This window comes from Leptodactylus fuscus, chromosome 9, assembly GCF_031893055.1.
Source record: "Leptodactylus fuscus isolate aLepFus1 chromosome 9, aLepFus1.hap2, whole genome shotgun sequence".
NCBI lineage: Eukaryota > Metazoa > Chordata > Amphibia > Anura > Leptodactylidae > Leptodactylus > Leptodactylus fuscus.
In genome coordinates this window covers 34,880,535-34,908,263 of record NC_134273.1, presented here as the reverse complement: position 1 = coordinate 34,908,263, position 27,729 = coordinate 34,880,535, and the positions used below count along the sequence as shown (strand labels likewise).

The 27,729-nt window shown below is 42.1% G+C and overlaps 1 protein-coding gene across 1 annotated transcript; it reads right to left on the bottom strand.

The window, feature by feature from the left end:
* Nucleotides 1-5,058: 5,058 nt before the first annotated feature.
* Nucleotides 5,059-27,349, bottom strand: ACAD9 (acyl-CoA dehydrogenase family member 9). The gene is made up of 18 exons (XM_075287757.1): nt 27,155-27,349; nt 22,357-22,450; nt 22,159-22,260; nt 20,717-20,823; nt 18,243-18,343; nt 16,162-16,240; nt 15,595-15,769; nt 14,664-14,737; nt 14,158-14,233; nt 13,158-13,228; nt 12,173-12,292; nt 11,912-12,040; nt 11,165-11,244; nt 9,619-9,745; nt 9,139-9,216; nt 8,722-8,850; nt 8,422-8,494; nt 5,059-5,357 (listed from the first exon to the last, which is right to left on the bottom strand). Exons 1-18 carry the CDS (start codon nt 27,311-27,313, stop codon nt 5,257-5,259), a joined length of 1,875 nt encoding a protein of 624 aa, XP_075143858.1. The 5' UTR covers nt 27,314-27,349; the 3' UTR covers nt 5,059-5,256.
* Between the last annotated feature and the right edge of the window lie 380 nt (nt 27,350-27,729).

Genomic DNA, 27,729 nt, shown 5'->3' with positions numbered 1-27,729 from the left:
TTTCATAAAACATTCACTTTAAATCAAAATTGTATGAAGGTGCCGGGTCGTATACAGTGCCAAGTGGCATTCTGACAATGCTGCAGGTGTCTACTTTAAGAAAATATATAGGTATGAGGGGGTTGGATGCTTTTTTAATGTTGCAATTTAGGTTTGATTTGTTCATCTTAAAACTGTGAAAATTGCTCCGGCTACTGGTGGTGCAAAATTTCCAGAGACCCTTGGCAGTGAAAGGGTTAAGGGGTTAATCTAGAGCCGTTAATGTTTAAATCGCTGGCAACAAGGTCTCAGGTGTGAATGGAGAACCAATGTCTTAATTTTGGTGGTATCGCTCTTACACTCTCTGAAACTGGCCACTGGAAGTTCAACATGGCACCTCTCCCATTTGGCCACAGTATAAATGGCCGACGAACATGCATAGCTGGGGCTTTTTGAAGAAGAGAAGTGGATCGCGAGAGAAATTGACAGAGAAGAAGACATAGGCTGTCACTGGAGATGCCCACGGTGCTGTGAGAAAACTCATTAGCATAAGGAAGAAAGAAGATATTTCTAAGGAACGGCGACACGCATCAGAATAATAAAGGTAAGAGAAGAATAGTCTTTCTTAAGACTATTCCTACATGTATTTAGTTTAAAAAGGGATTCTAGTGAGAGAATCCCTTTAATAGCTGTGTGTTGAATGACTCTGATGGCAAATTTACACTGTTATACAACTATACACTGACTACTTTACATTGTATCAAAGTGTCATCTTCAGTGTTGTCCCATGGAAATATATAATGAAAGAATTACAAAAATGTGAGGAGTGTACTCAACTTTGTTACAATGAGTTCTCACCAGTGCTTGTACTACATTTGGGGATCCCAAGTGGACCCCCTCCCATGAATGGAAAACCAAATACAGATGTGAACCTAACCTTAGATACTGTTTGCTTTACCCACCTCTGTAAGACAGGCCTTGGACCCATCTTGCAACATTTGCCATTTGGTTGGCAGATTATGTAACGGGAGATCAAGTCCCATTTCAAATAATGGTTCTGTGTTGGGGGACTCATTCTGGACCACTCTTGATGTTTCTTGGGGGGGGGGGGGGGATTTATAAAAGAAGTCAGAGAAACCTGACCCCCACTTCTTCCACTTTGCCTATAGGACAAAAAAAAAAAAAACCTATCCTCTGTGCAGGCATGGTAACAGTCAATCAAATACTTCACAGTGAACCGAGCAGGCATTGAGGAGAGTATTGTGAACCCCAGTAGGGGGTGTACTGTGGAGCATGTAATTTTTAAAATCTTTTTGAAACTATATTTTTCCCTCCAATGGTTTGAGGGACAGTGAACTGGCTCTCTTTTTGAAAAGTTTGAGGACCCCTGACCTAGATTTATAGTGATATATCCACAGTCAATAAATACCATAATAACGTGTAAATTAACCCTCTCTCGTGCACAGAATTTTATGCAGGTTTCTCTGACTTCTTTAATTATTTTTTTTATCCCCCCCCCCCCCCCCCCCCTAAGGAACATCAAGAGTGATCCAAAATGAGTCCCCCAACACAGAACCATTAATTGAACACATCATGGAGAAGAGAAGGTGATCTTAGCTTGAAATAAGCACCATTTACCATATCAACATTAGTCTGAAGACCTGATCACATACAGAATTTATAATACCGTTTGTTTAGGCTAGATGGTCTGTCATGCGAACAATGCAAGCTGGTGCTTACATTTACAGCTTGTGTTCTACTTAAAGTGGAGGGACCTCGCCCAGAGCTGCTTTAGCCATAAGGCAAATGATGCTCCTGGATCAGGCTCCAGGGCAGCAGGGACTCTCTCACCATCAGGTGGTGTCCTCTGTGGCAAGTTCTAATTTGAACTGTATTTCTATCCTCGTGGCACAGAGAGAGTTGGAGCTCTGCGCTCCACCATTCAGGCATCGACTATTGCTGTCTGAGGCAGGAAAGCACAATCCACTCAAGGGAGTATGATAGGAATGGGCGAGCTAAATGACCTGTGCATGTTGCTGCACATATCCATCTAAGGGTAAGTTCACACTGAGTAAACGCTAGCTTATTTTGTAGAGTAAAATTACACTAAATTTTGCTATCCCATTGACTTCAATGATATTTTTTACACGTGTAAAAATACGCCTGTAAAATGTCATTGAAGTCAATGGGAGTCTTATTTTTACACATGTATTTTGCAAAAATAGACGCGTGTTTACTCAGTGTGAATGCACCCTAAGGGTGAGGCCCCATGTTTCATTAACACAGCTTTTTTTTGTTGCAGATTTTGCTGCGGATTTTTGAGGCAAAGCCAGAAATGGATTTAGCAAAAGGGAGAAGTATTAGAAGCTTCATTTATATTCCCCATTCCTTCTGTAGTCAGTCTTGGTTTTGGCTCAAAAAACCTCAGCAAAATCTGCAACAAAAAGCAGCGTTTCTGCAATGTGGAGCCTCAGCCTAAAAGTAGGTAATAGTTCGCTAGGAATTGTTAATTATGAAATGACAAGCTATTAAGGAAGGGTTCACACCAGTGTTGTCATCTTTGCACCTAATCAGTTTCTGTGATCTGTTGAAAAGATCATAAAAATGGATTAAAACAGGTCATTTAAAACAAAAAAAAACAATAAAACCCAAACAACCTGATTTCAGTGGGTTTTTAGAGGTCCTTTCATATTCTTATGAATGTGAGGTTCTATATACCGCTAGAAAGGAGACAGCCATCACCATTAATTTCAGCACCGATATCTCCCCACTGTCAGAAAAGGTGTTCCTCCTAGCTCAGTGTCATCACTGGGCTGTGAGGAACTCTCCCCCCTTGACAATTCAAGACTATGTTAGAGTACTATCCCCCCTATTTAAACCATCCACTGTGTGCGTTTGGACCATTACCACCAAGTATCTGCTCTTTTAGACGGAGTCAAGTGTCAGACTTTCAGCACTTATGCTCCGTCTAGAAAATAAGGGTACACACAAATACTCCAACAAATTTTGCAATCTATGGAAGGTGGACACTAACTATTAACAATGGATAGTAATTTGTATTTGTCCACTTTGCAATCAATCAGTTTTTACCCTTAATTGCATGCTCAGGATGAAAGGGGGGGGGGGGGGGAAGGAGTGCCAAAAACAGGCAAATGGACACTTTAAAGGTATCCTATCATTTAGATGGAATTTTTTGTGACTAACTCGTCGGAATAGCCTTAAGAAAGGCTATTGGTCTTCTACTTTTAGATGTCTTCTCCACGCCGCCGTCCTGTAGAAATCCCGGTTTTCACCGGTATGCAAATGAGTTCTTTTGCAGCACTGGGGGCAGGCCCCAATGTTGCGAGAGAACTCTCCAGTGCCACTTCCATCTTCTGTAGGAACGTCCTCTTCCGGCGCAGACAATGAAACTTGTAGGCCTCGGGCAGAGCCTACTGCGTATGCCCGGGACCATTAGAAAAATGGCCGCTTACATTTTCTTTTGTCCTGTGGGCATGCGCAGTCGGCTCTGCCCTGAAGCCTACAAGTTTCATCGCCTGTGCCGAAAGAGGACGTTCCTGAAGAAGATGGAGGCGGCGCTGGAGAGTTCTCTTGCAGTATTGGGGACGCCCCTAGTGCTGCTCAAGTGCTGGAGCCCACCCCCAGTGCTGCGAGAGAACTCATTTGTATACCGACAAAAACTGGGATTTCTACGGAATGGCGGCGTGGAGAAGATATCTAAAGGTAGGAGACAAATAGTCTTTCTTAAGGCTATTCCGATTTGTTAGTCACAAAAAATTCCATCTGAATGATAGGATCCCTTTAAAGGATCCATCAAATAAGAGGGATTATAGTTTGCACTGTGACATTTTGATTTATCAAGAAAAAAAAGTTTTGTTTCTTTTAAGTGGATTTGCAACGGGCAGATACCAGGCACAGGTGTGAATATAGAGTAACTTCATGTGCTGTAATGCTATGAGGCCAATTTAATTTATTCTGCATTTCTTGTTAGCTTTCTAGGCTTCATTTGTACCAGTCACACCACCACGGGATCTTCTGGTATGCAGAAGGGACTAATATTTGTGTAGCGTGAAATCCGACAAGTTCCAGAGTCCTCTTTTGCATCTGCCCACATCTCTTATTTTTCTTTGTAGTCTCCTTTGTACCAAACCATCACATCTTCTGTCCCTCCCCTAGATTTGCGTATTCCTTCTCCTCTGTCCATTTTCCCATCCTCTACTGGACAGTGCGACTAGAGATACCTATGATCCTGTGACACTGGTGTGACTATCCATTTGAATTGCCAGGCGGTTCCAGCATTCAGATCGGTACTATTTCCCACAATGCTTTGCTTAGCCTTCACACTTAGTATACGCTCCGCTCATTCTGAGTGGAGTGTATACTCAGTGTGAAGGCTCCGCTGCGGTTTCATAGGAATGAATGGAAGCAGCTGGCACACAGCCTTAACCCCCTGCGCACCGGCTGCCTCCATTCATTCTAATGGGAGACTAAACTAACATCTCTAGTAGCTACTTACCTCCAGAGATGGCTGCTCCGGTGCCCAGTGTTCTGCTTCTTCTTCGCCTCGCTGCCACTCCACGCTGCTCTTCTCGCCTCACCGCCTCCCAGGTTAGTGGCCTAGGAGAGTGTGGGTGGGTGGGGAGATGTGACGTCTCCCCTCCCAGTACCCACTCACACTCTCCTAATCTGGGAGGCAGGGGGCAACGAGGCGAAGAAGAACACCGGGCACAGGACCAGCCATCTCTGCAGGTAAGTGGACACCAGGGGGAGACTAAGTAGCCAGAGGATTAAAAAAAATTCCTCTGGCTACTTAGTGATTTATTACGCAGCGTGGATTCTAACAATTAAAGCATTCAATTGTTAGATTCCATGCTGTATAGTGAATAGGATTGCTTTTAAAATCCGATCTCCGATTAATAGAAAAAATCCCATTGACTTGCATTGGGATCGAGATCGGGTTCGAATGAAAAATGAAATTTAATCCTGAAAAGTCAAGATCGGCTCAACCCCAGTCAGTAGTGGTACACTATCCAATGGCTGTATAAGGGTGTAAAATAATCAATCTGAGCCTAGTTCACACCGAGTCAAATGTCAATTATTTTTAATTGCCCTGCCATCCCCTAATAGTAAAAGGTTTAATACAGATTTAAAAAACTTTATGAACAATTGTACAAAATTACAGTACATGCCAGCAGCGCTCCATGCTGGTGGTGTTAGCACTTAGTGTAAAGCTATGTGAACATTCTGCAACAACTTGTGCTACGCCTGGCTCCATTTTCAGTAAGTTCTGTCCAGAGGGTGAGAACAGGTATAAGCGCGGTTTTCTAGGACATGTTTTGCTATTTTCTTAATACTGTCGTCCTGATTTTCTGGACAATCTGAAGGGGGAGAAAAACAAACAAACAAACAATATTAGTTACAGAAGCATGAAAAGGATTGCACAAGGTATGTTACTGGTTCAGGGAATAGAAGCTCTAACCACAGGACATAGTGATGGAGATCTACCAATGTATTCATACCATGTTTGTGGCTGAAATTAATTGGTATTGGTGCCCCTGTGAAGCCAACATATAAATGTGTACAATTTTATAAGGTTATAAATGTGTGTCAAAGGGACATGCCGTCTTTATAACCCCAGCGCATTCATAAATGTAATGGCTCTTTCACCAGGCCATGCTGCAGTAAATGATCTTAAATCTACTAAGACACTCCTATCACTTTCAGGGAGGAGCAAAATCACCAGTGTCACAGCTGGGGCTTACATGTAGCAAACCCGATGTTTATGACGCCAGATATCTGGTGTAAGATAAATAATAAATCTATCGCAGTGAATGTTACTTAGTGGTTTGATCATGGCACACAACTTTAACCCCTTCCCGCTGATGGCACTTTTTGACCAAGCTCGATTTTTCAAAACTGACATGTGTCACTTTATGTGGCAATAACTTTGGAACGCTTTAACTTACCAAAGTGATTTTGATAGTTTTTTTCGTAACACATTATACTTCATGTTAGTAGTAAATTTTGGTTGATATGTTTTGTGTTTAATTTTGAAAAAATAGGAAATTTGGTGGAAATTTTGAAAAATATGCATTTTATGTTTGAAATTATAGTCAGACCGCCAAAATTATATCATAAATCTAATGTACCAGATCTCTGCTTTATGTCGGCATCAAACTTTAGTCACCCTTTTATTTTTTACGGACATTATAAGATTTGCAAGTGAAACAACAATATTCAAAATGTTCAAGAAATTTCCAAAACCCATTTTTTTGAGGCACTAATCCAGTTATGAAGGGGTTTTGAAAGACCCTTGTATTTAAGCCCCCCATAAATCACCCCATTTTCAAATCTGCACCCCTTAAATAAGCCAAAACAACATATACCTAGTAATTTAACCCTATAAGTGCTTAACAGGAATTAAGACAAAATGGAGGTGAAATTTACACATTTGACTTTATTTTACTAATATTTTCGTTTAGCCCTAGAATTTGCACTTTCACAAGGGGTTAAAGGAGAAAACGCATCCCACAATTTGTTATGCAAGTTCTCCCGACTACCATAGTACCCCACTTGTGGGTGTAAACTAATATATGGATGCACTGCGGGACGCAGAAGGGAATGCGTGCCAAAGAGCTTTTAGAGGGCAGATCTGGCTGTGATCAGTTTCAGGAACCATGTCGCATTTACAAAGCCCTTGAGGTGTCAAAACAGTGGAAACCTCTAGAAAGTGACCCCATTTTGAAAACCGCCCCCCTCAAATAATTTATCAAGTGATGTAGTGAGCATTAGTAACCCCGAAGTGAATGTGTAAGCTGTGCGGAGTAAATTGGGTACACCAAATCCCATTCTATTTTCCCACTAGCCCCTATGACACGGACGGGGAAGAGGGGCATTCTGGGGGATCAGCACTGGTGTCTTCTCTCTCATAAGCTGTAAATATGGGGGGTCCCCTGAAAACGCTCGCACAGCTTATACATTTCCTTCTAGTCGCAACCACTTATGTCCTAATAATTTGGCGACTTTTGGGGTTTTTGTCTTCACATTGTACAAGCTAGATTTTTATTTTCTGGTAATGTGGCCCTATGAGGGCTTGGTGTTTGCGGTATTAGATGTACTTTTCAATGCCACTATTTTGGGCCCTGTAACTTATTGACTACATTTTATTAACTCTTTCTGGGTGGGATGTAAAAGGAAAACATCAATTCTGGCATTGCTTTTTAGCATTTATTTTTTTATCGTACAGCATAAGTAACATGTTACCTTTATTCTGCGGGTCGGTATGGTTACGGCGATACCTCATTTATATTTTTTTAATGTGTTGCTATTTGTGCAGCATAAAATTCAATGCAGGGGAAAAAAATCAATTATTTTTGCATCGCCATCTTCTGAAAGGCATAACATTTTTATTTTTCAGTAGACAGAGCTGATTGAGGGCTTATTTTTTGCGGGATGACCTCTGCTTTTTATTGGTACCATTTTGGTTTGCATCTGACCATTTGATTACTTTTTATTGAACATTTTGTAAGGTAAAGGTGGTGAATAATCATTATCTTGTGTGGTTTTCTATATTTTTCTTATGACGTGCGCCGTTCGGGTTAAATAATGTTTTAATTTTATTGTTCAGATTATTACAGACGCGGTGATGCCAAATATGTTTTTTTTCTATTTTTCTTTATGGGAAAAAAGGGATTTTTGGGGCTTTATTTATTTCTAATTTATTTTAAACTTATTTAAACTTTTTTACAACTTTTTTTTCTGTCCCCATGGGGGATTGAAGCAATGATCTGCTGATCTCTGCTTCACTAGATGTAAGCTGCAATACACAGGTTACACGTGTCAGCCTGTGTAGACGCACGGGGCTGACAGCTTCCTTTTTGGCAGGATCAACCACGTACATGGAGGGGACGGCATGGGGCAGACCCGGGGTCACTAATCAGACCCCGGTCTGCCCATTACCAACACCGGCACCCCTCCGAAACTGTCGTAGGGGGTGCTGATCGGCACCATAATATACCGAAACCCCTGAGATGCCGGCAGTCATGTTTGACCGCCAGCATCTCGGAGGTTAACACCCACGATCGGACCCGGTTCCAATTGTGGGTGTTACAGGGCATTGTCAGCTGTAACATACGGCTGACACTCACAGGGCATGGTGCGCACCATGTAGCCACCGTAGTACTATGGCGGTTTGCGGGAAGTCCTTCCTGGCAGCGCCGTACTATTACGGCGGATGTCAGGAAGGGGTTAATACTGAGCCAGTATTAAAAGCATTGGCCCATATGAGAATGGGATGGCATATCATTAGGATATGCCAACTCTTTCTAATCAGTAGGGAACCAACACTAAGCAATTCAGAGGGGCTACAGCATTGGTTTAGCAAAGCTTCTCCTGCAAATAAAGCACTTCCCCATATTTAGCCGTGTGGCTTTTATGCCTTACGTTTTCCCAGCTGAGCCATCATGTAGCAGTTCTTAAAGTAAGCCTCCGAGCAGAAAAGGTTTGCGAGCAGGACCTAGAGGAAAAGGAAAAAGTACTTTAATAGCAGTAGAGGAGACACTTTTTCCATATAGATAGAGAGATTGACTATCATCAATGAACATGCTATCAATGTCTGACTGGCCCAATAGCCAGGGCCGAGAGCTAAGTAACTCACAGTAGATGTTTTTGTCATGTAAATAAATAGAAACTAAATCTACTGCTATGTAAGACATGAATGTGGATTAAATGTCTGCTACTTGCCTCATGATCATGGTTGCGTAGGCCCATACTGATAGAACGGCTAGCTCTAGATATCACCGCTGTCATGGCGTACAGATTAATGAGAATGTCTGCCACTCTCTTTAGTGCAAGCTGCTCATCCACAATTGTCTGGAAAAACAAAATTCAATCCATGTAAACGGCACATAATCTACAGAAGAAAAAGGGCAAAGTAATCCATTCAACTGAACAGACCTACGGACCCAACTCTCCAGGGGCTGCTCAGTCATATTTTACATACACAACAAAAAGGTGTCAACTATGAAAGTGGCCATAGATAAAGCCCCAAATGTCCAGTGTGTTAGACAGGGCTGAAAAGTAACCTGCCTAACCACCGCCCTCACCCCAAAAACAGGAAAAACAAATTACCTATTATAAAATATTGCAAGCATTTCTTACCTTTCCAAATCTGTACAGCAGACTTTCCACCACACTGCTAAAATAATGAATATTCTGCTCCAGTTTCTGAGCACTTTCCTATTAAAAATATGAAAATTTACAATAGTTTTTCAATCAAACAAGAAATATTTGAAGGGGTTTTCCTACTATAGATGCTTATCCCATATTGACCACAGTAGTCCCACGGAGATGGAGGTGAATTTCTGCATACAGGGACAGAACTCCCAGTCTCAGGATTGATGGGATAAACCCAAACTGATCAGTTATTCCCTACCTGCAGGGACTGACCAGGGAGCAGGACTATTAAATATACTAATCGTAGGTGAGTATATTAAAGGGGTATTCCCATCGCAGAAATGTAACTGCACCTTGTTAGGATAAGAGGCCCCTGTGACGCTGATTGCTGAGGCTACAAGGTCACTGGCACTTCCTTCCACTTTTAATGGAAGTAAAAACCCTTAAGTGTTATAAATCACTCACTTCAAGGCTTGGATGCACAACGCCATCTTTTCCGGTTAGTCCTAAATCGACTTTCCTCCCCAAAGACCTTCCTAATTTCTTGCCAATCATTTCAAAGGCCACTGAAAGACTTCCCTTCTTCAGCTCCCTGAAAAAGGAGACCATATGCATTATACATGTCACATTGCATAGGGACAATGTGAAGCAGAATTGTAGCCTGATACATTGTACAGATTTATGCTTAAAGGGGCTTTTCAGAGAAACATATTGGGGACACATCCTTAGGATTGGTTGTCAGTATCTGATTAGTCCTATAACCAGCACCCCCACAGATCAGCCACTCAAAGCAACAGCACTCTGTTAAGTGACACTTCCACTTCAGTGACCTGTTTGCAGCTTTGTCTGGTTCATGTGAATATGGCTGAGCTACAGAGCACATTCCTATATGATGTACAGCGGTGTGCCTCATGTTAAATGAAGTTGCTATAGCCCTTACGTGATGCTGTGGTCTCTTCACACAGCGTCTTGTGCCCCTCGGCAGCGAAACTGATTCTTTTAACTGGACACAGTGTCAGACATACAGGGCTTTGTGTCCGGGTAAAAAAAACGGTTTCGCCGCGGAGACCACAAAACACTCACTCAAGTGAATGGGTTTGAAAATGGACTCCTGGGTTTCCATCTCCTGTCCAGTTTCCCAGGCAGAAGACTGAAACCCGCAAAGCGGAGACTGCGCGCAGATGTGAATCCACCCTAAGCTATGGCGGCATTTTCTCTTGGTCACTTTTCTGTATTTTGTACAAGGTAGGAACACCTGGTTAACCAGCACTTAGGCTGAAGATTTTTGTTGCTGCATGACCTAAGTAAACCTTCATGCAGATTTGATCAGAGTTTTGCATTAGTCTATTTTAAGAGAAATCCAGCAGTGGACATTAAAACGTACTTGTCATTGGAGGCGACACTTCAAGCTGTTGTGTGTGTACATGAGGAATATCCCAATTTATGACCATTTCATGATGTCTATTCTGCAATTTCCCAATGCTATATGTATAGGTTGTATTCCTCTCTGATCTTCCTAGACTCGCTATGTGCAGTATATGGCAGAACAGCCTCAGGATGGTGGAGGACACATATAGAGAAGTGGTGACTTGCACTGATGTGAATAATGTGCTGTTCATTGTCATAGAAAACTTCTATTCAGCATCTTCTATCTCCTGCACTTTCTGTCCTTTCCTCCCCTTCCCATTTCTATGCACAGGTATCATGTGACCTAGAATTGATCTTGAGATGGTAGTATAGCAGGAATTGGAGTGAAAGACAGTGTATCAGAGTGAGGGGGAGCAGGGTACCAGCCTGATAATAGCAGAAAGCGAATATAAACAAATATAAAGTTTCTTAGTTGCCTGTATTATCCATTCATGCAATGACAAAACACAGATGGAGCTTTATAACCTCCACTTTCAATCTTTTTATTAGAAATTAAAATTAATATACTGACTAAAGCTACATTGTGTTGTGTTTGATGCAAGTATCTGCTGAATACCGAGCACATTGCAATTATCTCACTTACTTTATTTTGCCAGTCAAAATCTTTCCTGCGTGCTGCATCCCAGTGAGGGCAATATACATCCGGAGGATTTCATTAGTCCCCTAAAACCAAGGAAGCCATCACAATTATATTGTACCATATGAATACAATAAGCTTTGTCATTCATGTCGAGTATTCAAAGTAAATGTAATATGAAGAGAAAAAAAAATATAAAAATTTGATGGGGTAGTTCAGTGGTTAGCATTGCAGCGCTGAAGTCCTGGGTTCGAATCCCGCCAGGAACAACATCTGCAAGGAGTTTGTATGTTCTCCCCGTTTTTGTGTGGATTTCCTCCCATACTCCAAAGACATACTGATAGGGAAAAAAAATGTACATTGTGAGCCCTATATGGCTCACAATCTACATTAAAAAAAAAAAAATATATATATTGATTTCATTTCAAAATTGTACTATGTACACTAATGGGGCGGATTTACGAAGAATGACGACATTAAATGCCAGTCTTTATAGGCCCTGAGCTATGGGCTGTGCGCCTAGTGGAAAACGTAGCTGCTCGTAACTGGTGAAATTCCCCATGTCATTTACACCTGATTTCTGGCATAATTAACAATAAATCTAGCAAGGCCGAAATATTGGTGTATAAGGCATAATAAACCAGGGCCATTGTGTGAACTTTGTAACAAAGCTGCGCATGGCCCGGATGTGACATCACAGGATCTCTATGTCCAAAGGGAACTGTTCAATGTAAGACGGATGCAGGCACTCACCTCAAATATAAGGAGAATGCGAGAGTCTCTTAGATAACGTTCATATGGATAATCCTTCATGTATCCCAAGCCCCCAAGGATCTGCAGCGCCTCGCTGACACATTGCCACGCTCCTTCAGAACTGAACACCTAAAACAAGGAGGAATGAATAATGTGATTCTCTATAACAGGGATGGTCAAAAAGTCCAAGTCAGCTGAGGTTTACATGCTGCTTTAGTACTCAGTATTTAGTTGCTGCTATAAGTAGGATTTCCTTATTACCTTAACCATGGCGGCTTCAACTGAGCAATCTGGAAACCCTGGTCGGTCCATCATGCCAGCGGTGAGGTATGCCATGCTTTCCATTACATAGGCCTTCTCAGCCATGAGGGCAAATTTCTCCTGGAGAATCAGAGGATAAAATGTATTACAAAGAATGGCAATCTACCTTATACAACAAGTAATAGACATGGTGGAAAGCCTCCATTGATCTGACGCATGGTAGTCTAGGGTTGGAAGTTTACGACCCAAATCATTTCACCTAGTGGTGATTACTTAAGCCACGCCCCTTTTAATTTCAGTTTCGGGCCAAACACAGCTGATCCGAAACTGCTATTAATCTCAGGGGTCTGGATAATAAGGGGGCCCAGGGGAGGTGAGCAAACAAATAACGTTCTCACTCCCATCCTGAGCTCTCGTACCACTCCCTGCTGTCTTCTGTACTTCTAGCTGACGTCATTGGCTGCTGATTGGTCCTCAGCACCACATGGCATTGTGACACATAGATGCAAGAGTTGCAGTGCTGTTTGATGTCAGCTAGAATCACCAATAACATAGTGTCATGCCAGAGCCCAAGGCAGCTGAGGAAGTTTTTTAAGTTTCCTCATCTTCCCTGGGCCTCCAATCCTTATACTACATGGTCTGAAGAAAGAAATAAAAAACTGAAAGTATACGGGAGAATTACACAACTTTTCATTACACAAAAAACATTTGCTAATACTGGACAATCCCTTTAATGTTAAATTCTAATAACCTCCTTACTTTACCTTTTCTGATGGCTCTCAAGCTTAAGTTATAAAAAGGCGCCTACGTAGGGCCCTCCCTCTGTTTCCTGCTCTTCTAGAGCCTTTTAAAACAACGGCCTTGTGACACTGGCTCTATGGTAAAAGATTTAGGGCTGGAGATGAGCACTTCTACTTATAATACAGAGGTCTGCCTTGTCAATACTGCCGTGAAGAACTTGAGAGAATAGACTCCGGAGACTTACCTGAATTAGTTCAAAGTCACTGAGCTTCTTGTTGAACTGTTTCCTTGTACAGGCATATTCTGCTGTCATTTCTATAGAACATTATCAAAAATGTTACTATTAAAAACAAAAAGAATAAATCACCCACCACAATACAAGGTTTATTCATTTGTAACATAACACCCAAATCCATTTGAAATAAAGGGGCTGTCTAGGACTTAAGAATCAAAAACCTATCTATAGGGCACCCAGGATCAGCTGACTGAAGTGACAGCACCACTTTCACTTCTTAGACCATGTGATGTCACATTACCAGATTACTGCTCAGTCCCATTCAAGTGAACGGGCTGCGCTGTGATACCAGGCACAGCTGCTGCACCACTGTACTTGGTAAGTAGTGACTGCTGCAGCCAACATCTGATCGGGCAGGTGCCTGGGTATCAGACCTCCACCAATCTTTAGAATAGATCATGAATTAAATGGTTTTCGAAAAGTCCATTTAAAAGTTTTAGAAAACATGAACGTGGAAAACTAAAACAGTTTCTGAAGCCAAAATCAGATATGAAACACAAGGCTGAAAACCTTCATAACTTAAAAATAATAATAATCTGACTGTGTAAACACACCCCGAAGATGGCACTCACTAGGAGAGTATGGGATGTGACAAAAGGGGTCCACATGTCCTCTTCTGTGAATGGAGTGGGGTAGTGCACATGCAACCATCACTCAATTCACTTGTATAGAAAATGGGGATGATCTAGGACAGTGATCAGCAAGTCCCATAGAAGAGAATGGAGAAATGTTCATATTATGCTCCCATTCACATAGGAGAGAGAGGGCTCTTATTGGTGCATTCTGTGGGGGTCCCAGTGGTTGGACCCTGTGATTAGGCACCTACTCCTATGCTGTGGATAGGGACTAAATGGCTGCTTACTAAGAATAACTACTATTTTATAAGAAAGTATTATAGAGTTACCAGGAACATAACAAATGGAAAGGAGAAAGATGGACGTCACATTACCTATCAACTTCTTAATCATCCCCGCTGAGGCACTGCCCATACTGAAGCGTCCACTATTAAGAATATTCATTGCAACCTGAAAAACATACATGTATCATTGTAAGAGCAAGGGTTGTGTGTATTATACATGTATGATTGTAAGAGAAAGCATTGTGTGTGTTATACATGTATCATTGTAAGACCAAGCGTTGTGTGTATTATACATGTATGATTGTAAGAGCAAGCGTTGTGTGTATTATACATGTATGATTGTAAGAGAAAGCGTTGTGTGTGTTATACATGTGTGATTGTAAGAGCAAGCGTGGTGTGTGTTAATATGTTGGGTGGGAAATGGGGTAAAGTGCAAACTCTAATGATATATCGGAGGCAGATTCAATGGTGGAAAACTGAGCTGACAATATATGGAAATACAAGACGAAGATGAAAAGGAGCTTTAAAGAACAATAAAGTGCCACGAAATATGTCAGCATTATATACAGACTGGTATTCGGGGAACAAAAACTCACTTTAAAACCTCCTCCAACTTCTCCAATGACGTTCTCAATGGGAATCTTCGTGTTCTCAAAATGAAGCTCACAAGCTACAAGATAATTCATATAAAAGAGAGGAGGGTCACAAGAAGAGACCGCAGAGCACATCTACAGCACAGTCTATAAAAGACACAGCCGCAGTGGGAAGAGGCATTGCTGGATATTGTATAACCAACAGTATTCTTCCAAAAACGGCACTTTATAACCCAACCCCCATAGGGCTTACATTCCAAAAATCTTTTTACTTCTATCTATCATCTTAGTGGTGCCATCGTTTGTCTTGATGGGTGGCCAATGGATATAACCATGAATGTCAGAACTTTCTGTAGTCGGGCACTTGTCCATATTAAGCACATCATGACTGTGTTTCTCACATAGAAAGCTCCAGTATTCGTGGTCGTATCTATTGCCAACTGACCTAGACAATAGCTCGTTACCACTAAGATGGTTAGAAAGAAAATCTTTAACACAGTGCAAAATTTTCATTATTTATATTTGCAATATAAAACATTTACATTTTAGACAACAAGGGAAACCCCCTATAAAGACACCCTCCTCAAAAATGATAGGCAAGTAAGTATCTTGCGGTTTAGTTGAGAGCTGTAATCCATGACTACAGTGTCTGCAGGAGGTCTGGGTAGTCTAAGAATCCCTCCCCCCAAATCTCTTTGCTGGTTTCATTTGCTGCACCCTGAAGCAGCTATAAGGCAGGAGTTATATCAGACAACTGTACTGGTGCTAGACCACAGACACAATTGACCGTTCTGAAAACCCATCTGTGTTTCATCTATGGTATTCCTTTTACCTATTCTGGTAACCAGCAGAACCACTACTACTACTAAGAATTATTATTAGCCCCCTACTCATTTAACAGCAAGTTTCTCGCAGAGGAGAGGGAGGCTCTTACTGTTTGATCCTCGGATTCCTAACTTATCCTCAGGTTTTCCATGAGTGACACCGCCAAACGCACGTTCCACGATAAAGGCTGTTATTTTATCCTTTGTAGTTCCATCTTTATCTACAACATCTGTCCTTGCAAATACCGTAAAAATATCAGCCAGGCCTCCGTTGGATATCCAGATCTGGAAAGTGCATACACTTTAATAGTATTGTGTAATCATTAATAACAGGTATACATTTAAAGGGATTGTCCAGGACCCAGCAATGTCGGATACGGATGACCGATCTACAAATTACTTGGGATCCAAACACCTGTGCCAGTCAGCTGATTTGGATGACCAAAAGAAGTGAACGGTGCGGGGTCTCTGTGTTTGACCCTGACCGTTTTGATATTGATGACCTATCCTATGGATGGGTCTTCAGAGTCCAACTTTAGTGGGACCTGGACTACCTCTTTAACAACATGGAGTCAATGCTAGAGAAAGATACTAATGTCCTAAAATAAATATTCATGAAATATATCCACCATTTGCATACATGTGTATTAGTCAGCGACTAGTCCATATGACCATACCTTTGAGCCATTCAGGATATAATGTTTTCCATCTTCACTTAATTTGGCTCTGGATTTTATTGAAGCTGCATCACTCCCACTGGTAAGGAAATAAATTATTACTATTGGGATTATTACTATTACACTAAATTTGACAATCTATATAAACCTATAGCTCAACAGCAGCTCTGGAATAAAGAGCAAGGACTGGCTCTCACAATCCTTACAGAGGACCTTTCACCACCTTAGCATCCTGAAATAGAGGCTGCTCCACCAATTCTGATGCAGTTGGAGTTTTTTCTCTAGCCCCCACCATTCCTGAGCCATCATTGCTATTAGCTTCAGAAGAATTCTGCTTTGTACTGTGAGGTGGGCAGTCCCGGGTAGAATCAGACAGAGACCACCCACCTGATGATAGAGAGCATACTTGTGCGGAAACTAACAGGGCACTAGTGACTGCTGAAGTATGGTACCCTGGTCCAATGATGCCCCAGCCCAGCCAGATTGAAGTTGGGATGTGTTAGAAAGGAGCTGCAGCAAAGACACACACTTCTGTTCCATTCCCAGAGGTCAGACCCCACAGATTTAGCAATCGCCTATACAGCGGAATATCTCTTTAAGAAGCTACAAGTTCTATCACCCTTCGCTGGTGTTATTAAGCCACCCCTGGTATATACAGATATATTACAGAGAAGAGAGGTCTATGGCCATTGTGCAAACAGGAAAATCTCTAAAAGCAATTTGGCAAAAATAAGTGAACATATGTCATTACCAATCATGTCATTTAGTGAACTGCGTTTCCAGATGGAGAATGTCTAAATGTAGAAGCTGTTAACATCTGACTCAGATTGTCCCACATTTTATAGACCGTTTTATGGGTTACATAAAAAATAAAGCATTTTTAATCTTGTGCCACCAGCTTGGTATGTAGAAAGCTCCCGCTGCTACATGTCCATCTCTCCATCACAGTCTCATGATGGCCCGGAGTAACTTTCTTACACTTTCATCAAAAGTCATTTCTTGTGACCACTTTCCACTTTCATGCTCTGCTTTATCTCCCCACTGAATTGTTCCTAGTACCTTTCTCTGCCCCATTTGTTCCCCACCCTTCCATCTTCATGGCTCTCAGACGCTTTTTACTTATTTCTTTCCATTCTTTCCTTAAGACAAGCCCTTCCGATATGCCGCATTAGGACATAAGTATAAGTGGACACCCAGGAGGCTTGGGGGAATATCCTGTGTGGTATTTCTTATTCTCACATTAAAAGGGGTTGACCATTCTTTATTTTGAAAAAAAAAAAAAAAGTTGTGAAAACAACATAAAACTTATAACTAAAATTATGTATTTACTTCTGCAGCGGTGCCCAGCTTACACTATTCTGCATTTCTGGCTGTGCAGTATTCCAGTTCCAACATGGCCACTGATGGAGGATCATGGGTCCCAACTGGTAAATTGGCGGCCTACATTGCACATATGCTGGATTCCCCTGCTGTGTGCAGTGCTATTGAGTGGCAGTATGTGAACAAAAGGATGGATCACATGATCATCAGTGGTCCCGGCAGGACTAGAGCACAACCCGGGATGGCAGATTAGTACAGGTAAGCAGGTGTATGGGAGGCAGGAGGGCATCGGGTAAGGTGAGGGGAGATAGACTGTTCTGATTTGACAAGAAAATTTATATATATATATATATATATATATAATTATTATTTTTTTTTTATTATATAGAACTAACCTTACTGGAGCTCTCCTGGTTGTGTCTCAAAACACAGGGAATGTCCATAGCAGCGACTCGCCAATAACTAGATGGTATTTACTGTGTGTTGAGACAGGACCACGAAGTAGAGACCCTTTTAGCTTCACAGCAGGAGGCGCAGGGAAGATCAGTGAGGGGGGCACCAGTTATTTTTTTAACCCAAGCTGAGCCCTTTCCAAAAATGTCATCTTCGCTAGACAAGTCCATACATGTAGACAGGCCTAGTAGTGTCACTATCCTCTATTATCTACCATCTACCAAGCTTCTTCCATACTCTGTAGTCAAACCTTTAAATAAAAAGAAAAGGAAAAATAAAAGTGATGAAAAAAAACCTCAACACTTTACCTTCCCGGCTCTGTGAGGCAAAACGCAGCAATGTGTTCTCCTGACGCCAGTTTCGGCAGATATTTTGCTTTTTGCTCATCATTACCGGCAATCAGTATTCCCTGCAGAAATGACAATAAAGCAGAAGTCGCTCTACAAATCTTCACACAGGATAATCTCCCATCCCTCAACCAATCATAATAAAATCAAGTGTCCGTGTTATTAGGAAAGACAGGCGAGGGGAATATCACATTTCTGAAATAACTTTAACAACCCATCATCATAACACAACACATGAATGACAGAGCGAACAGTGGCCCCAGGAAGGGAGCAGAACACAGGACAATTAACTCCATCCAGGGCGGCCTGAAGGGCATTGTAGTCATTATCATTTAGGCCTAAGCTACACCAGGAGATTGCATCCCCCCCCCCCCCCCCCCCCATTAGAAACCATGCAATACACCAGGGACACTGAGCTATTCGCAATGTGCTAATGTAGAGAGCCTGAGAATAGGTTTCAGAGCAGGCAATCGATCGGATGTGATTTCAAAAGTGCAAATAAAGGATGATGTGAACACGGCTTATTAATTCACCATGAAGCAGACACCGCACAGGAACTCCGCTTCATTTATGAACACTAATGCAGGAGAAGCACATGCCAGGGAAACGATTTCTAATCTCAAATAAAATATGGACACTGAATTGTGAGAGTGCAGCATGTAGGGCCGCCTTACCTCACAGTAACCAAAGATCTGCCAAACCTACTGATACCTGGCAGGCCGGGCTGATGATATATTGTCTACAAGCTCTGTCCGCAGTTCAAAAAGTTCTGAAAAAAAATTTCCCTCTAAAATGCCAGGCTCCCTATGCTGCATGCTCCACGCACCCCTCCATTACACATGGCCACTGCTCCTCCTCCATTATTTACATGTATAAGGAACTCAAGAAGTCCAGCAGTCCTGTGTAAGGAAACAAGGTAACGCAGAGTGCACTGCATATTACAGAGTGAAGGAGTGCAGTAGGCCCAGGTAAGTTACACAATTCGCCTCAGTCCCTCACACTGAATCTTATCACCTTCCTGTCCTCCATCAAAGCAGCACAGAAACTATACGGCCCCTCATGTTACACAATCATGTTCAGAGGTCTGTCAGACACCAATTGTCTCCACTCCCTTTAAGCAGTGATCACATGATGGTGGCCATTATCACAGGTCCATCAGCCACCTTTTATCCTCTACACCAAGATCTGTTGCGCACTCCAGAGATTTGGGTGTATGATCTAATGTGTATCAGATGTTCAGCTGACGTGCTTTGGGCAAACACTGAGAGGAGGGGAATAATGCCGTCATAAGCTGAAGCCAGATCCTTCTGGCAATGACTTCTCTGCCTTGGGAACAAAGGATCAGGCATACTGAAGTTTACTCCCCTCTCCACATTAAAAACACAGTATTAAGGCACAATATTGCTATTGCAGGTATATGGTCACCTTAGAGGGGTTGCCCCAGAATCACAACCTGTCCATAGCATTACTAGGACCCCAATGGTCACAAGAGCCCCCCTATGATGGCACTGCATGTGCACTGCTGCTCCATCTAACCTATAGATCTGACAGCTGAGAACATCGCTCAGGTATTATGGCTATTCCATAGTCTTTGAAAGGAGCAGCAGTGCGAATACATGACCATTGTATTATTTGAACAGGGAACACAGGACTGCCAATCGTGCAACAGTAAAGGCCCCAGCGGTGAATAGGCTATATGCATTGCTTCTGGGACAATTCCTTTTATGTTCAGTTCTTTCCAATTCCATCAGATTAGAAGGGCGGAGTAGCACTGCACACGGTATTATTTCACCTGTCAGAACTATAGGAGCTGTAACAAAACCCATTATAAGTCGGTGAGGTGTGTTGGGTACCAGTAATACCGTACCTGTCATGTGCATGATCTGGCATTACATTGTGATATCAGGGAGTAAACAGAAAATATTACACAGCTGTGAACAGAGCCCAACACCACCTTTCGCCTTCATAAATGAAAGCACACTTGCTGAACTAGTGGAGTAGAACATGGACTACAACTTTTTGGACGCTCTCGGAGGAGTTAGTTTACTTTTTCTTGTTTTTATAGGCCCCAATGAGAGAAAAACTTATCTAGCTATTTATAAACTGTATCTATAAGATCTGTCTGTTATGCTGGTGGTGGGACCTACTGCTTGGAGGGTGGGGTAGTTGGTGGGCATTACAAAAATTCTCAGTTATTATATATTGTCATAATTTCATAACTTGTAGAAGAAGCGTGCCAAGTATCAGTGGTGTGCAGGGCTGATACCCTATAATCTTCCTGATGTATCTACAACTGCTAACAGATAGCACCCCACAAGTATGGCCACTGAGCCACTGGCTTATTATTTCGTCAGAGAGTTAAAGAAAAATTAAAAATTTATGAGAGTTGTTTCCAGGTCTCGAAACACGATATAAACATGTATACGATGTTATACCTTCAGCCCTATGGCTTGGTGAGCCGCCAGAGTTACAGCTATTGCACCGTCTAGTGATGTGATTTCTCCCAGCCGAGCGTACATAGTGTTTGACAACCCCAGGCCTCCTGCATGAAACAATACACAGAAAAGGTGTTACAACTCAATTGAATCAAAAAGCTTAGCAGAAAGAAGAGGGATGGTTGAATAGATCAGCAGATGTCTGATGGGACAGGTCAGCTGAAGTCAGCAGCGTGTGTAACTAGTGTAATGTGTAGCTTCTACCCTGTACAGAACATGTCACTATACAGAACAGTTATAGGGAATGAAAATTCGCTTTGTATCCAAAACAGAAACCTGTACTTTGCATACTGGCATTTACAACTAGATATGCTATAAATACAGGTCCCAGTTTTAAGAATAAAGTGCCACTGATGGCTGCAAGTGAATGAGAGAAGGAAGCGCATGCACGACTCTGTAGACAGTCATTTCAGGGTCCCCAGTCTCACTGAACCAAACTAGTCCTCTACTCCGTACTGATGAAGGCCGAACACCCTGTAACCGCTGGATTGCTACTTTCCAACTGATTCTGCGAGAGTAACAGCGTTTTGTTTTTTTTTAATATATATATAGAATGGTGTAATTTATATAATGTTTTTGGGCGTGACATCTTCCTCACGTTCCAGAAGCCTATAGTCCCCTTTTTCCCTGCCTGCAGTCTATATAGAAATGTTCAGAAACCTCCTCAGTCTCACAGCAGCAAATGAAGAGGAATTTTGAATCAATATCAGCGCCAGATTTTCCTATGTGAACATACCCTTAGAGACATTCTCTTCTAAAAGGCGATGGGAGAGGAAGGGGGAGATGAAGCTGCAGGAGCAGCAGATGTAAGATTTTCTAATTGTTCAGACCACAAATCTTGTGGCCACTCTACAGCCAAACACAACTTTTCCATTATACTTGCTAGAATTTATCGTCCTTTGCTTGTTCAATAAAAGGCCATGTGGTTTTTCTTGTTTACCAAGAAGGCTACATGGCTATCAAAAAGAACAATAATTTTTAATCTAGCAAAAAACTGCATCAGCATACAAGCCTGCAAGGTCTACGGCCATCATGTCAGGATTAGTTATTAGTAACATTTATAGAAACCATGGCGAGAAATTACTAAATTTTGACTGCATTACACTTTTAAGACTTCCATATCTGGAATTTTGTGTAATCGGAGGACTCCCTAGACAACAATAACATTAATAGTAATATTTATAGATATGTAAAGCCCAAAGAACATCTGGAAATATATCACCCTTGATATGCATGTGCAGATATAAGGTCACGACAGGTGTGTGATGGGACATGCTGTGTCCTAAAAAAAAATCTCTAATAGGAGTTTTCCAATGTCTAAAAATACCCGGCACACCCATAACCAGGAATACAAGATGGTAAAAGACAGACCCTCTACTTACCATACTCCTCAGGAATCTGCATGCCAAAGAGTCCCAGTTCCTTCAATCCTTTCAGTGTTTCAGGTGGAATTTTAGCATTTTGGTCAATTGCTTTAGAATCAACTGCAAGACACAAAATGGTGAAAATAAGGTAAAAAAAAATCCTACAAAATGCTTTGCAATAACAAGTCATCACCATTGTCATCATCATGTCCGCACCTTCCTCACTGAAGAACTTCTCCACCGGTCCTACAAGTTGATTGATCTCTTCCAGCTCATCATTACTGATCTCTGGGTATGGGAACACTTCTTCCTGATAGACAAAAGGAAACTCAAAGTCATGTAAATGCCTTACGCTATATACCTTTGAGGTCCGCTATATACCTTTGAGGTAGACTCTGCATATTCTATTTCTATGCCTACAATGTATGAACTTCATTCAAAGATTATGTATGAAAACTTATTCTAAATAAATCCTATGCAATTTAGGCCCCTTGCAGATGACTGAGTGCTATCAGTGTTTTTCCCGGATAGGACAGTGACCCATTAATTTCCTATGAGCCCAAGCACATTACCAAGTATTCAAGCTCTTGGCTCGCACACGGGTCCGTAGAATAGTCAGAATAGTGCTTACTCCAACATGGACTCACCCATAGAAGCCTATGGGAGAGTAAAAACCACAGATTGTACACAGATGTATTCCATGTGCCGTCCGTATTTGTGAACTGTTACCTAGCTTCCTATAGGGTTTTTTTTTTGTTTTTTTTGCTTCAGGGTGTCATCTGTATTTGCAGATCTAAAAATACAGATGCCACACTGAAGCAATATTTGTTTTTTGCAGACATATGATGCTGAAGACACTGTCTGGAAAAACTTAACAGTATTTTGCGGAGGACAAAATACAGATGGTTGTCTGCAAGAGGCGTTCACACTACCATTGTTGATGTCTGTTGCTGTCTTCCTTCATAGGATGACAGCAACAGACATTAATTAAACTGTCACAGACAGATTCTCTGTCCATTCTCATTATTGCCACTCATGTAAACAACATGACAAAAGATATGAGGACAGTTTACTTTTGTAACACTAGATAAAGTGCTGCATACAGGACTTAATCTTCCTTTAGAAGGAAGGCTACATGTATCATATATATCTGCAGATCGTATCAGATGATGCCGCACTATCACACAGCTAGAAATAATCTTCATTATAAAAAGAAATGACCTCTTGTTCCTTCTGCTATAGGGACATTTCTTTCTCATCATTATAACTCCTGATGTCTCTCATAACTCACATCATCAGTTGAATACGAGTTGACTTAGAGGACCTTAACTCTTTGCCTTCAGATCAGGATGCTCCTGGAAATGCACTACCGAGAACTAACGTTTGGGACTATTTTGTACTGGTGTCAATGAGAGAAGAAAGAAAACAGAAATCAAACTGGTTCCTATAGTGTTCTCATTCATTCCCAAAATTTGCAGGAACTGACCACCCTTGATAAGATACCTACAAACAAAGTGGGACATCCGCAGGGACTTAGGAGAGACCGTGTCACTTCTGTCACTGTACAAATGGAAACGGACCATGAACTGCAAGCAGATGCACAGATAGGAACTGCTAGCCCCCCCCCCCTCCCCCCAACCTTTAGCACCACAGGATCAATTCAGAATGATAATGCCTGAGTCACTGGTAGTGAAGAGGAGATAGTGATTGTACATCTAATGTGGAGCTAAGACCATGCAGTACAAGCACACCCATATACAGCATATATACCCTACCATTCATGCACATACTGACTTTTAATCAGGGAGAATCTAAGGATCATGCACAGAAATTTTATTTCAATATGGACTCTGCTGACGTATACATCATTACTGTGTCATACCCCCAAGGGGCTCCTTCATAGATCTGGCCCAGAAGGCGGCTGACAACTGACTCTCCTGACTGCAGTCACCTCTGCTGGACTGTATACTATGCTGCATACTATGGATCTTGAGGCTCAGTTCATACATTGCAGACCATGGTGCAGCAGGAGACCATGTGCACATGTAGTATTTATATTCATTGTTTGTGGCTGCTGAATTCTAATAGAAAATGTGCGGCTTTACCTGCAGGACCAGCAACTATTATATGAGTTTACCTGTAAAATCAATTTCAATACTGATGATGTCTGCACAGTTTACGCTACATCATGTGAACATGGCCAGACCCCAAAATAAATACAAACACAAAAGCTCCAAACAAGGTACAAACCCCATACACCAAAGTAAGGAGGCTTCATATTGAGTATAAATAGAATAATTACCCCCAGCATTCACTGTATAAAAATAAAAACCTTTTTGGAACTGTCAAGACGGACAAATAAACAGACATCTGACTTTCATGTGTGTTAAAACAGATGTGAGATGGCAGCCCAAACTATGTTCTTAACCGTTATGTGAATTCGTATTGTCTGTCCATTGAGGTTATCACCCTTTATGAGCTACCCCTGGTTTTGCCTTCAAAAACTGCATTAAAAAACATAAATGTGTGTACCTACCCCTAAAGGAGAATTCACATATAACAGAGTGATTGAAGAAATTTGAGGCCACTCAATTGTAGCAAGTCGTCTGGTGACAAGTCCATTGACTTCTTATTTAATGAAAGGAGGAGTTGCATACATTTCTGTTATAAAACTCGTGTGTGTGTGTGTGTGTGTGTGAATATACTGTAAAAGGTTTCCTGCACAGAGTGCAATCCAAGCTGGAAAATCTGATCCGTATGTTAGCCAGATTTCCCCATCCATTTCTAGTCAGGAGATGTGACTCCGTGCGTCATTGTATTTTTATAAATGCCCATGGCTTCACTGTCCAATACTACAGCCACCATGAGGCAGGGACTCCAAACAAGTCAGTAACAAGGAGCAACAGGATTTTTAAATAATACTTTACAAATCCTTTGGGTCTATCCTGCAGCACCAAGTTAGGCTACAGCAGCTATTGCCAGATCTCTACTGTATGAAAATCATACCAGAAATAAATTTAGTATAATTTACCCCAATGTTCCTCTGTCACCACACGCTGCACGCACACAAAATGTACAATCTCTGATGTATCAAAAGTAAAGATATAACATCAAATGACCAACAGCAAATACAGCAGCAGGTCACTCACTAAACTAGTAAGTACCAGCACAACAACCCAATGTGGGATAGAAGCAGAACGGTGGAGGTGGAACACTCGCATTGACCCCACCACCAAATCTGCAGGCAAGGAACATCTATATGTTCTGATGCCTAAATCGGTCTTGGTGGACCCAGAGCCCAGTTAACCATTAATCTCACAGCACATGACTAATCTTTAATGACCTGCGTACATTATCAGGCATGCAGAAATCTCACATGTGATAAGAACAAAATATCTCACAGCTGCTTGGAGAATGCAATGAGCTCGGTGTGCGAGTCACAGAAGTGGGTGAAAGGTCTTTACTACGACAGGAGCTGCAAGTACAGGACCAAATGCAGGAAGAAAGCACACTAATAATAAATGCTGACCGGGCACAACTCTCTATACGTGCAATGTCACTGACTGCTGGAGAACTAAGGCTACATTCACATCTACTCCATTACAGAATCAGGACGACAGACGTTTACAATGACGGACACTAAGGGAGCCACAGAGATCACCATTGTTTATAAAGGGGACTATCATTTTATAGACGAAAAAAATACAGTAGGGAGGGGATTTTCATCAGCAATTTTTAAAGGATTCTGCAATGTGATGTGAACTTAGCCTAATGGGTTAGTGCAACATCATTTTGTGCTTTTCTACCTTTGCATTGGTGCCAATCTGAGATCCCTCCACCCCCCACAGAGCACACCCAACACAGAGAATTGTGAGCATATTTGGCCTGGGCTACAGTGATTTTGGCCACGACATCAACTCTGCAGCCAAAGATCTCTATGTCTCCTTGCAACATTGCAAACAATTTATAGGTGAACAGGGTCACGAGACAGTGCAAAAAAAATTGAGCACAGATTAATTTGTTTTGCGACTTGGTGTCATGACAATCTTCCCCATTCACTTAAAGAGGTTTTCCTGGCTACATTATTGTTGACCTTTCCTTAGGGTCTGTTCACACTACCATTACTTTTTTCCCCTTATTAGTATGTCTTTAAAGTGTGGGAGGAAACTCACATAAGCACGAGGAGAACATACAAACTATTTGCAGATGTTGTCCTTGGCAGGATTCAAACTCAGGACTCCAACACTGCAAGACTGCAGTGCTAACCACTGAGCCACCTCACACTACTATTACTTCTCTCTTTTTTTTTTTTCCATGGGGTGAATGAAGAGGAATGAGACCATCGGACATTAAATAAGTGTAGTGTGAAGCCACCCTTATAACAGGTCCTCAGACCCCTGTGTGGTAAGTATTCAGGTGGGCCCTGCAGTCACCTCAGGACTTACCAAGCACAGTGTTGTACTTTTGCACAGTATTGCACACACTTTATAGTTTATGCTGCTGCAGCGTGTGAATGACGTCTGATTTCATCTCAATCACTCTTCCACTACAAGGGGATTTACGGAGGACTTTCAGGTGGTCTTTCGCCTCAAATTCCTCTCCAAACACTGTCACTGTGATGGAAAGCCAATCTCTGCGATTCCTTGGCTAATACTAGTGAATGGAGACACATTATCACTCCTAGTGTTGGGTGACACTTCTAGTCACAAAAACCATTGAGCAATGTTGGGCTTGTAGTTGTGGTGCAGCAGGAATTGTAATGGGATTCCATTCACTAACATTAGACAGGGCCAAGGTCACTGTAGCCACAGCCTAAAAGCCAAGAAAGCACAAGTCTCCATGGTGAGGTCTGTGAGGTCCTAGTCTAACACCTGGGGGTTACTTGCACTGGAGTTCTCCAGGGCTTTAAAACTACAACTCCCAGCATGCCCTGGCAGCTAGCGCCTGTTCTTTACAGCAGCAGTCTTAGAGCCCCCTGATAACATGTCATCCCCTCATGGACGCTGGACTGTACCTTGTTAATGGTGCCCAGGAAGAGCTGCTTGGCGTACGCCAGACTGCGGGGGCCCGTGTGTAAGAGCCTCCGTAACTCCACCGGACGGGCCCGAGCAGGGGCTCCCCATCCCCAGGCAATCCGCCCGAGCTGGACACACAGCCGGTTCATTCCTCTCATGTCAATGTCACAGTCGGTACCCGAGTACAGCTCATTAGTGAGCGACCTGCTACGTCATCAGTAGGCGCGGCCGCCGGGAGTCACGTGATAACTACACTTAGTATTGGTACACTACAGCTCCCAGTGCGCTGTGGTAGTCACTGACATTGACACCTCTGGTAGTAATTGGTGTATACTGTGACTGGAGATACGAGTTCCTTACACACTACTCATAGGGAATACTGCCTGCAGAATACCAATGTATAGGGAATACTGCCTGCAGAATACCAATGTATAGGGAGCGCTGCCTGCAGAATATCAATATATAGGGAGCGCTGCCTGCAGAATATCAATGCATAGGGTGCAGGGAAGTCATTTATAGGGAGAGGGGCCTGCAGTGGACTCGTTAAAAGGGCTCTATCAGCAAAATTATGCTA